Genomic DNA, 12,895 nt, shown 5'->3' with positions numbered 1-12,895 from the left:
AAATTCATGATGTGATGTCAACACAACAACTCCAGATATAATGATGATTGACCTATTGATGATTGTATACAACTCTATATCACTCAGACCGACCACTACGGTGGCCTGGTGGTTAGAGCATCCGCCTCAGATGCGGGAGGTCGCAGGTTCGAACCCCAGCCGAGTATACCAGAGACTTTAAAAAATGGTACTAACAGCTGCCTCGCTTGGTGCTCAGCATTAAGAGGTTAGTGTTAGGACTGGTCGGCCTGGTTTCAGGATAATGTGACTGGGTGGGACATCATGCTACATGTTTGTGGCATCTTGCCCCAGTGCTAGACATCACTATAAACTGCCACCCTGCAGACATCGTAGTGATATGACTGAAATATTGTTAAAGCTACATTAAAAATCCAAACCATACACACACACATCACACAGACTTATCAACTTTACTGAGAAAATGAATTAGCTACATCAAGACTTGGGTATATCACACTGAGTAGTCACAAGTTATGGAGTGTGACAACTATTTTATTGCTGCCCATGCATTGACTTCCTTCCATCAATGGCCATATTCCTAACAAACTGTATTTGCTAACCATGAAACAAATAATATATGAGAAGTTTTTGATCTATAGATCACATAGTGTGCCTATCACTCGATATCAATCACAGATATGCTTAACTAGGGAGTTTATAAAAGGCATAAGAAAATGGGTTCAGAATTCCAAAATATAGAATTGTGTGCTTGTTCTTCTGTTGATAAACCACATTCATAATGATCCAAAATTCTCTCCTGATGGTTCTGTTATCCTTGTTATGGATGACACAAATTGTTCCTTTTCTTTCTGCAGGAATATTATGAACATGGTTTCCCAAAGAGCGAGTTGTTCCAGTATATAGATGAGTGTAAAGATACACCTCAGTCATCCCTGTACAGGAAGGAGGACTCCTCGTGTAACCCCTTGGCAGTCCTTTTTGGTTGTTGCTGCTGCTGGAAGAGAAAGTAAGTACATGCTTATTTCTTCAGATATTCATATTGAAATATTATAATAATTTTTATTACTGGTGTTTTTATAGAAGTTGATAGTCATGAGGTCTTTTTATATGCACTATAATTTGATTTTGCACTTAGACCTCATAAGTAGTCAGCTTTTGGTTAAGAGTGCTGTTGTTTGGAGGTCAAAAGGTGAAAGATCAAGCTTATTTGAAATCATTGTGATTTTGCTTCCACATGATAATTTAAGAAATTACGTTTTCTGTACCCATTTCTCTACAAACTATTGACTACACTTGAGTATAGTCAACTCTCTATTGATTTAAAAGGTCAACATATAAAAGCTCAAGGTCACAACCTTCAATTGTGATTAGGTTTTTGCATGATAATTTAAGTTCCTTACAGCTGTTTCTCACAAAAATACCTTAAACCTTTACCTCAAAGAGCACTCTTGGATGCTTCTACCCCATTCTCACCGAAGCACTAGTGGATACCTCTTCCTTTTTCTCATACAATTATATTATGACACCCCAGCCATTTTGAGCTTGTTTTTGTAGTGTCACATTGGGGAAACCCCCCATTAGATATTACAGCAACGAGGTAAATGACCATTACATCACATCATGGGGTTGCTAATTGAGATCTGACCATAATCTGCTATTTAAAGTAACTGAGATGGATTCTCCATTTTCCAAAAATGGAGGTTGTGGATTTCGTTAGCAATTTGGGTTTAGATGATTAGAATGGAAGGCTTTAATGAATCAGATAGAGGCTTCAATGTCAATGTAGGCAGCACTGATGTTTGATAATTTATCGAATTCAGATGATTTAGCAATGCAAATGTAGACAGTGAACAGGTTGATTTCAAGGTTGAGAAATGTCAGCTGTGGTTGGACACACTGCTTCACCTACTTCATGATGAACAAGTTCTCTCAACATTTTAAAGCAATAACAAATTGTGAAAAATAATTATACAGCCATAAAGGACCAGATTTTGCTCTTAAATCTTTCTACAGATAATACAAAAAATGTAGAATGGTTACTATTTATGTTGAACTTCACATGTACTACTGTAAATTTAACAGGCTTATGCATATGGAGTCATATAGGTAACACATATTGTATTCATAGCACACTGTACTGTGACTTTAGTAAATATATATCAACTTTCCACACAGCAATAGACTCCATGAGGCCAAGGGTTAAACTACCTACACTTGGTAGGGACACCATATTAATTATTAGGTCTTAAGGTCAAGGTCACTGAGCCAAAAATTATGAGGTTGATATCTGCATGATAACTTGGGTTTACTCTCACACAATTCTAATTGCTCAAACTTAAAATGTGGATTGTACTTTTGGTTGAGATGGCTCTTTATGGATTTGAGGGTCAATAGGTCAAAGAGCATGACATATGAGCTGAAATTGTGACAGGTTTTCCAAAAACAAGTCAAGTTTTCTGCAGCTGCTTTTGACCAAATTTTCCTAGGTAAACAAGACATATGTATAGCCATTGATTTTAGTGGCTCAGATGTCAGAGTCTAGAGTGATTAAAAAAATAATACTGCTTACAATATGGCAATATTTAAAAGTATGGGGATTTGCAAATCTGAGTCAATGAAGCGACTGCTCAGTGAATAGATTTTTGTTCCTTCTTTTTGCAGAAAACACAAGGGAACAATGAATGAGTATTCAAACCTTATACGAGATTTCTAATCCATGGACAGAAGATTGACCACCTGAACAATTGTTTGGTTGTTTTTATCTTGATTGATATTAAACATGGTTGTAAAGATGGGATGAATATTTATCATCCACTCCATAATCAATCATTCTTCACAGTTTATTTTTACATTATATTTTTCCATGCTATACTATGAGCATCATGTTTTTTAATAAGCTTTTATGGCATTATTATTTCATGTTCATCCGAACTGGCCCCATTTTTGTCATGCATACATAATGTTCATTTATTTACACCTGATGAAAACAAGTCATTATGGCTTAAATCACCCACATAAATTGAATGCAAATTTTCCTGAACTCATTGGTATTCTGTATAGATAGAAATGTATGTAGACCATGTAAATATAATTTCTGAGAAATATACATGTACTTCATATACTTGTTTATTAGTTGATTCCAACTGCAATATGCACAGACCCATATCTGCTGATGCATAACGTGGCAGATCGAACTCTGTGCAGATAGGTGTAATAAGAATCAAACATCAAAACCTCAGATCTTCTGGCTCAAAATGCAATGACTGCTCTGGGTCTTTGTTGTTTGCACTTGGACCTGACTTGAAGCAAGCATGTTTAGTTCTTTAAATTGGTATTCATTCCATGATTCATTAAACAATTAGCATCGTGCCGAATAACAAACTATATTTTTTCAAGACATAAAATTTTATATATCTGCTGTCTTCAATTGAGCTAGTCTGTTAAGTTTTATTACAATTAATTTCTTTGCAGTCTGGTAGAGCTGGAGCAAATTTAGTTATTTAAATGGAAATTGATGAATATTTGTGCATTTGAGGTTTATAGGTTTGTCAAATTGACTATGTGCAGTTAAAGTTATTTCATACCCACTGGTGTTGTTGTTGGTGGCCTTTTTGAGTGATGTGTTCTTATGAGGTATCATGCATACAGATAATTACTAGTGATACTTAGCATATGATAGATGCAAATAAACATTGATTACACAAATGCAGTTCACAATATTTTTAGAGCTAATTTCTGAGTTTCTCATGCATTAAATACTTGTACGGCAATTTATTTTTCGAGGTACTTGTTAGTATAATTTGTAACAAATGTCAGTCATTTATGTATGTTTTGTTTATCATAACTTTTTCATTTTCATGTAGACCATAGTTTAATGTGCAATTAGATTTCTTTTTTTGCCATATACCTTGTTATTTTCACTGCTTTTACTTATTTTCATGAAATATTTCTAACCTTGACTTCCTTTCGAATTATCCATAATTTGTGCCATATACAGTAAAACCCGTCTTTAAGGACCACTGCTGAGACAACCTATCTTCAGAAACTGGGTTGTTAATATACAGATCTATTGATTATATAGTATTTTGACATACCATGGGAAACCACCTATCTTGCTTGAGTGATCATAATTTTTTGTCAGAAGTGGTGGTCTTTCAAGACAGGGTGTTGGTGTTGTGTGGTTCAATGCCAGTTTTCAGCACACGATTGGCTATACATGGCAGCCGGTATTAATGGTGGAGGAAGAACCCGGGAAAACCCCGGAAAACACCCACCAACCCATGAGAAGCTTAAGACAGGGACTTGTGTATCCACAATATATATATGTATGTATATATATATATATACACACAAACACACACACACACACACACACACACACACACCACTCCCTCGATAATTCGCACTCTGATAACTCGTAAACCCGCTTATAACACAGGGCAGGCGTGGATCCCATTTTTTAAACCTGAAAATACCTCAAAAATCGATCCCTATTTGTTGAACTTGAAGAAAATTGTGATCAAAATTGGTAATGGAAACTATGATGTATCGCTCGTTTTATTGTAAAAAATGGTAGATAGGACCTGATATTTTAATGAACACTATGAAATATCAAATTTAAAAATATTTCATACAATTTTTTACATTTTTTTTCCAAACAACATTCCTAGTACACCGCAATTAACATTATGTAAGGAAATTTTGATCAATGAAAATGTCACACGAGTGGAGGCAGTACTTTAATAAATAAATACAAATTAAATATTATTTTATTATCAATTGAAATCTGTATTCTAGTTCTATCTTTTAGTTCCTTTTAAGTGTAATCATCATAAATGCAATGTGTCCTCTTGTAATTAAATGTAAAATGCGTCAATCTACCGTAACAGCTACGTCCGCAAGCGTTTCTCTGAGAACCTAATTAAGTGCCGACCATGTTTTGATAACTGACTTGCGGAAGTATTTGTTGTATTGTTGCACTGAATTAAAAGCTGGCCTCCTTTGTATTATCACGTTAATTACGTTTTTTGAATATAAAAAAAAAGAGATGAAATAAAAGTTAAAAGGCACAAAAATCCTACTAACTTAAAATTTAGTGGCTTCAGTTGAATGTCAGATGAACTCACTTCATTTGATCAATCAAACACTTATAAATGTTATTGTATATGTAACATAAACTAACTTAAATTAACCGACTCTTTCATAACTGTCATCAAAGATAACAAGGCAACCAAGCGAAATGAATACTTTGTAAAATAAAAAGCTTGATCTCACAGATAATGACCATTGGGGGCAAGCAAGTTTCAGAGAATTCTTGAACTGGCATGTAGAGATATCCTCAGGGATGATAAGAAATTTCATTATTACTTCCAATGAAATCACGATGACATCAATATTGTACTAATTGAACAATAATAAAAAACTGAGTTTCAACGTAGACGTGTCACAAAAAGTGACGTAATACACAGATTTTTTGTGTACACATAATGGTTGTTCAAACCAGTTGAAACGATCTTTCATATGTTAGATATTTTAAAAATAAATGTTATTTATGCAGAATAATGAACATCTTCATTAGAAAAAGTGCATTATTAAAAATTATTATCTTGATTGTAAAATGAGGATTCAGTCATTAAACAGCACAGTTCCCTAATGCCGCTTCCCGCCCCCCTGGTTTTCTTGATGTCATGTGTGTGGACCCTGTTGTGCACGAGTTATCAATGGAGAGGTGTGTGTACGCGAGTTATCAATGGAGAGGTGTGTGTGTGTGTGTATATATATATATATATATATATATATATATATACACACCGCTGACCCCCCCCCCATGGTTTTCTTGATGTCATGTGTGTGGACCCCATTGTACGCGAGTTATCGATGGGGAGGTATATATATATATATATATATATATATATATATATATATATATATATATATATATATATCAGTTCATGAAGCATTTGATCAAAAAAATTATCATTTTATGAATGCATAAATTTGATTTTGGCATGGATTTCTATATATATGGCAGTTTCTGGGTACATCACATATACATGGTGTTTAAATATTAATATATTAATAGCATTATCTGTGGCTTAAATTGTTAAAAATAATTAGCAAGCTTTAAAACTTTTCTCATCACCGTTCTCAGTTGTAATATTCACTATGTAAAATACCTTTCAGCCGTTGTTATCAATATAAAATCTCTGTCAGATATTGTGTCCCTATTCGGAAATGAACTCTGCTACCCTTTGAATTCAGCTATACTGGAAAGATGACAATTTTTCCCATATATATATATATATATATATATATATATATATATATATATATATATATATATATATATGAAATATAGACAAAGGGAAGAAACTTCCAAATTACCTCCCCTACTTATCGCAAAGTTGCTGTTCATATACCCGATGTTTACCTTGTTTAAGCTTTCACTGTAGTATGACTTGCACATGACATCACCTAGTGACAACCATGACAGTCTTCATTATTTATACTTGTCCATTCATAAAATTGGGAATGTATTGCGTTTATAGGTTACTGCATTTGTATGGGACAATATGATTTCTTTTTTTAGTAATACTGCACAAGTTCATATTTTCCCATACAAATGCAGTAACCTTTTTATTATAGACTCATTTCATTTTCCTACCTAAGTCTTAATAATAAAAGAATAATCTACAAGAAACAAAATATTTCAATGTAAATACACAAGAGTAGATTCATCATACTTTAACAATATTAATGCACACATAGCACTGCCCAGCGACCTTTGAACTTTGTTGCATGCTCAACATTAGTTTTAAATAATAATACACCACATGATACGTGTGTTGTACATTATAAAACAATAATGAAAAATACTTAACGGTTCTGACAAAGTAAAGTTAACAGAAAACTATGATCATGTAATAAATTAAGGTTATTACAAGGTATTGTTAAACTTATTTGTTATGTGTAACTGATGTTTGTGCATATTTTTGCAGTTTGTGGAGTGCTTTTCTGATCTGGTAAGTTGCACACTTGATCATGGGTACTTATTGTTTGTGTGTTTAATTGCATATATTGCTTGTTTTTATAATCAGTTATTGAATAATGTACCACACTTTTGGATTGTTAGCTCCATATCCTTTTGATTGGTTGACTAAATGTTGTTAATGCAAGAACTTAAAAGCCAGCTAGGACACTCTTGAGTTGAGGTTTGTGTTGCCTGCACCAAATTTTCCTCTGTTTAAACTTGCAGCGTTTGCTGTATGTGGTCAGAGGGAACATGGTCTGTGAAAGTTTATTAAAGGTGGAGGGAGAGAGAGAGAGTGTCCAAGTCCATGGAGAATGACATTTTGAGCCTTTACCCTAAGACATGCCATTATGGTCTCATCCCTCATCCAATCCCCCACCCCAGCCAAGATTCTTTAAACAAGGTTTGGTTTTGTGGGTTTTATCACCATTTCTCAGCACATGATAGGGCTATACATGGCAGCCAATATATTTGGTGGAGAAAAACTCAGGAAGGCTCCTGAAAGTACCATTGACCCACAGAAAGCTACTTGGCAAGCTTTCATGTATGCCCATTTTGGTCCAGCAGAGGTTCAAACTCATGCAGACAGTTGTGTGAGTGGTCTGTAAAGGCCTCTTCTTGGAACTAAGTTGAACATGACTTGTGGTGAGCTAGAGGGCGAAGGTTGGGGTGAGTCACAGTAGGCACTACCCACAAACCGAGTGCTGCTTTTGTCATAAATAAGGTGATGTACAGGAGGCAACATCACAGTTGTTAGCTTGGAGGGGTTCTATCCATCTGGCTGGCCATACAGAGTGACCAGTGATGTTATGTCAGTCACATCAGGTCATGTCCATGAGCCATACTGCACATCGTTATACATTGAACTGTATAAGGACCCCCATAACTGGTCTATCCATTCTGCCATCCAGTGGACCTTCAGCTGTCAACACATACCACGTCAGCTGCTCAGCTACCAGTTCAATGTTGTTGACTTCTCTGATAGGTGTGTATTGTATTCTATGAATGGACATCCCTTGTATTGTGAAGATGTTATGGAGTCCTTCGAGAGTCTGGTTGAACGAGACTACTGTATGTAGTCAGTTATAAGTAGAGTCCAACTGCAAGCTGCACAGAGCAAGATCTATCATTGCATAATGCCCCGGCAGATCTGGGTCTGTGAAGTTTGTTAAGACTAATCAGTAGAACAAACGACAAAGACCCTGATCTGCAGGTGCATTTTGCTATGTCAGATCAGGATCTTTGTTATTTGCAGTTTGAGTCCACTTAGAACAAGTATGTATAGTAACTTTCTGCACTTTTGCTTTAATGCCCTTTGAAATATGGAAATTAAACTTCTTGTCTGTATATGTGTAGTAACTCAACAGCTGTCACATGGGTCCTATTCAGATTTGTATACTTTTGGGGACTTCACCACAGTAGATTGGGGACAAATATTCACAGAAAATGCTTGTTATTTTATTATGTTTAGACAAACACCAATATTTAGACATGCTTGGTTGTCTCTTGGATAGATTTTCTTTTGAATGTTAAACATTTGAATAGATGTGGTTTGGACTGTGATGTTGTATCATTACATTGTTATGTGTTCTGTATATATCGACATGTCACATCAACAGTAATATTAAGAAATAAAATTTTGAATTTGTTCTTTCTTATAAACAATAATTTTTTATGTCCCTTCTTATTAGTGGTAGTGTCTTATGTTACCTTTGTCCAAACATCCCATCTGACCATCACACCTTAATTAAATTTTGTATTCAGGTAAATTTTAGGAGCTGTGGTAGGGTATCTGTGTTCCATTAATACATCTTTTGTTCTCAGATTATTACATGTACAAATATTAGCATCATATTTGGACTAAACTGATCAAAATATAACATGTTTCCAGTCATAAAATATACATGTCAGTGATTACATAACATCCATAGATTTTGCAATGCCATTTTGTCAGTTTTACTACATGTGATTCCTCTGCCCAGAAATCTGACGTCCTTTTCAGGCCTTATCTCCCTGCCACTATTTGAGATAGTGAGGAAATATAGAATCACATTTATCTACCACCATTGGAGATAATCTGGAAATATCTGGTTCTGTCAGTCTATCTGTCCACCCTATTGTACATCACAAGTTTTGTTTGCTACTTCAGACCACCTGGATGAAACTTTCATCTGTTGTATTTTTGAGCAAGGAGCCAGACTTCTTGTTGGTTAAGCCTTTATATTATTATGTATGCTTGCTTACAGGTCAGATTCAGCTGCAAACTGCACAGACCCAGATCTACTGTTGCATAATGTGCCAGCAATTCAGGGTCTAAACAATTTGCTTGACTGAATCAGTGGAACAAAGAACATAGACCCTGATCAATTCTTCATGCAATGTCACATCAGAGTATTTTGTTTCGAGTTATTAGTGAGTATGAATGGTATCCATTGTAAAAAGGTCATGACTATTTATTTGTGTCCTGTTTGTCTAGCCCTCTTTAGTGGGCAGTAAGACATCGAAGAGGTCAGTTTCAGCAACATCAACAGTTTTGTAAAACTTGGTTGCACATTTCCTAAACTCATTGATGGATTTTATTCATAAAGAAGCATTATGAAGCTAAGACAAATCATTCTGCAACATGCTTACTTTTCTTTTTGGCCATGGATGAAGGTCACAGTAGCAGAAAATTAATATTTAGGTTTAATTTTCTCACTTTTATTTACTCCTTAATGGATTTATAAGTCATTATATATCTTAGTTCATTCTGTGATACACTCATGCACCTCTTTGACCATGTGGTCAAGATCAGTCATAAAAGGTCTGTTAAGTTTTGGTCAAGTTTTTCATTTGATTCTATATCTTATATTACTTGAGGAATTATGTTCAAAACAAGATATTGTTTTTTATTCTCCAACCATATTGAATACAGAGCTGAAACTTGGTACATGTATTGAATAGAAATTCTGGATCACACCGTATAGAGTTTTTGGTTGATTCTCATTTCTAATGGGCTTCTAGGATGATTCAAATTTCTAAAGGGCTTCTAGGGTGATTCACATTTCTAATGGGCTTCTGGGGTGATTCACATTTCTAGTGCTACTACATGGATGTTTCTGTATATCTGAAGTGCACAGCTTTAATGATGTCTAATGCAATCTGTTCTCCTTTTAAATTGAAATAAAGTTTGAAAAGAGCCAGATTATCAAACCTTGATTTCATGCATAAAATATATTTAATATAGCATTTCTGGTTTTCCCATTTATTCTAGAACAATTATTGTCATTCATGCCTACTGTCGTATTATATTCTATAATATGTGACAAAAGTTCAAAAATCGACACATGAGCTTATTGCATATTGTTTTTACAAATCGGTTTATGCTTTTTCTTATATATTACGACAAATGCTGACCTTAATGAGTAAAATACCTGACTTCTGCAGTATTGCATACTTTTGATATTTAAGGACTTCCACACACTTAGAAGGTAGTTATAGATATTAACAATTATAAAAGAAAAAATCCACAAAAATTGAAATAAACGTGAACACATAAAAGATATGCCAAGAAGATGAAAATGGTGTTTTGCATTTTCTTGCCAGTCATAATAAAAGCATACCTACAGTACATATTTAAGTTCAGTGAGTGGTGTTTGCAAAGCTAAGGTGCAGTTTGGACAGTCTAGTCTCTTTACAGTATAGGGAGATAAATTAATGGTGCATCAAAACATATACATGTATTTCATTAGTGATGCTTTGAAATGCATTAAGAGTCTGTGATGAAAGTGGAAGAGTTGCATTTGCTTGGACACGGCCCAGTAATCTGGACGTGACTGATATCAAGGCCTCATTAGCACGTGTTCAGTGCTCACAGCCGACACCAGAATTCATATTGACACACAGGATATAGTACCCCCAAAACGCTGTGCAGGTCTCCATCATAGAGATTAACACCACTAATCAGTGAGGCAGGACTTCCTCCGAGCTGTATTTTCTTATTATATGGTTACCTTTTTTGATTATTGACACTTACATGGTTTTCATTTTTTCCATAAAACATATACTGGTCCCATCACTATGGGTAATTTGAGTGTGTTATTATATGTTCTAACAAATGGAAAAGTACCTGATGTACTGGTAATAAATTTGGACAAGTATCATTATTTCTTTAGTGTGTACACCTATAATTCGATCAAATTTCTCTGCACCTGGACCAGTTATAAGCTGCACAGATGAAAACTTGTAAATTTCATTCATGCATCAACTTGCTGTTTAAAATCTGGCATTTTCGAATTTTAACTTCGTATACAGATTTAATTTATAGATTATAAAACCTTTTTATAAATTAATATTTCATCTAAAATGTAAATTTTATTTATGATACATTTTTGTATTGTTAACATTTTCAGATAAAAATTATCTTGTATTAGAAATAAGTGTTTAGTGCCATGAAGCATTCTTATAATGAAGGAAAATTTGGCAGATTTACTTTTCTTGTCTTAGAAAATTTGGTCCAAAAATTTGCTCATTGTTGAGTGATAATAATACACAGCTTTTGACAGTTGTAAAAGTGAAATATGTGACTCGTGTCACTTTTAAAATTCACCCTTATAAAAAAAAAAATGCTGAATATTTTATGACAAGAACTTTAACTTGGCATAGGAAGATTATTTAGATTAACGTGATTTTTTTTTTTTTGGATATGGACACCAAGCACTGAAAAGCAATTGTAGAGATTATAAAGGAAAAGCAATTATAGAGATTATAAAGGAAAAGCAATTATAGAGATTATAAAGGAAAAGCAATTGTAGAGATTATAAAGGAAAAGCAATTGTAGAGATTATAAAGGAAAAGCATTTGTAGAGATTATAAAAGAAAATCAATTACAGAGATTATAAAGGAAAAGCAATTATAGAGATTATAAAGGAAAAGCAATTGTAGAGATTATAAAGGAAAAGCATTTGTAGAGATTATAAAGGAAAAGTAATTGCAGAGATTATAAAGGAAAAGCAATTGTAGAGATTATAAAGGAAAAGCAATTGTAGAGATTATAAAGGAAAAGCATTTGTAGAGATTATAAAGGAAAAGCATTTGTGGAGATTATAAAGGAAAAGTAATTGCAGAGATTATAAAGGAAAAGCATTTGCAGAGATTATAAAGGAAAAGCAATTGTAGAGATTATAAAGGAAAAGCAATTGTAGAGATTATAAAGGAAAAGCAATTGTAGAGATTATAAAGGAAAAGCATTTGTAGAGATTATAAAGGAAAAGCATTTTGCAGAGATTATAAAGGAAAAGCATTTGCAGTCTTTCCATCTTGTAGTTGATGTCAAGGTAAGTCTCACATTTTCTTGTGTAGATATACTGCAAGAAAATTCTGACAGTAGGGGTTTAAATATTTATGTTTTAACTTGTGATCATGTACATTTTAATTATAATACTTGAAAGTATACAGGTTTCTACAAATTTTTGGACTAATTGGTTTGCCCACAAAGCCAGCTTGTCAAAGATTGGTTGGATCGATGTCGCTACTTCAAGGTGATTAGATGATCACTTTTAATGACATAACTCGCAGGATTCCTGTTTCAAACAAACGTGATCGATTCTATTGATTAACCATCTTGATTCTTCAAAAAACGTCATTGGTGTACCAAACATAACCACCCGTGAGCACTGTTTACCATCTACTGTTTACACGGTAGTTATAGGAGACTGATACATATTTGGGAAATAATTATATGGACGCAAAAACGTGTCAAATAATTCAGGCGTGCAGATAATTACTAAACCACTATCATTTCCAAGACAAGCCTTCATTACTGTTGTATCTATCCAGCTAGATAACTCTATCTTCTCTGACTACCAATTCAAGCATTGCTTTTTATCTCATTTACATATACTG

At 34.0% G+C, this 12,895-nt stretch overlaps 1 protein-coding gene across 8 annotated transcripts in view; it reads left to right on the top strand.

The window, feature by feature from the left end:
- The window catches only part of LOC149806369 (mucolipin-3-like), a 133,091-nt gene extending 124,431 nt beyond the window's left edge, over window positions 1–8,660 (top strand). For all 8 annotated transcript variants that reach the window (XM_089952204.1, XM_089952213.1, XM_089952196.1 and 5 more), the window contains 2 exons: window positions 837–988; window positions 2,644–8,660. In XM_089952204.1, the coding sequence (XP_089808330.1) occupies window positions 837–988; window positions 2,644–2,695 (204 nt within the window). In that variant the 3' untranslated portion in view covers window positions 2,696–8,660. The remainder of the gene's footprint in view (window positions 1–836; window positions 989–2,643) is intronic.
- The last annotated feature ends 4,235 nt before the right edge of the window (window positions 8,661–12,895 follow it).

Source organism: Sinohyriopsis cumingii, chromosome 1 (genome assembly GCF_028554795.1).
Source record: "Sinohyriopsis cumingii isolate HCF-2022 chromosome 1, ASM2855479v2, whole genome shotgun sequence".
In the NCBI taxonomy this organism is placed as follows: domain Eukaryota; kingdom Metazoa; phylum Mollusca; class Bivalvia; order Unionida; family Unionidae; genus Sinohyriopsis; species Sinohyriopsis cumingii.
Note: the sequence above shows the minus strand (reverse complement) of the source record. Positions and strands in the feature narration are given on the sequence as shown.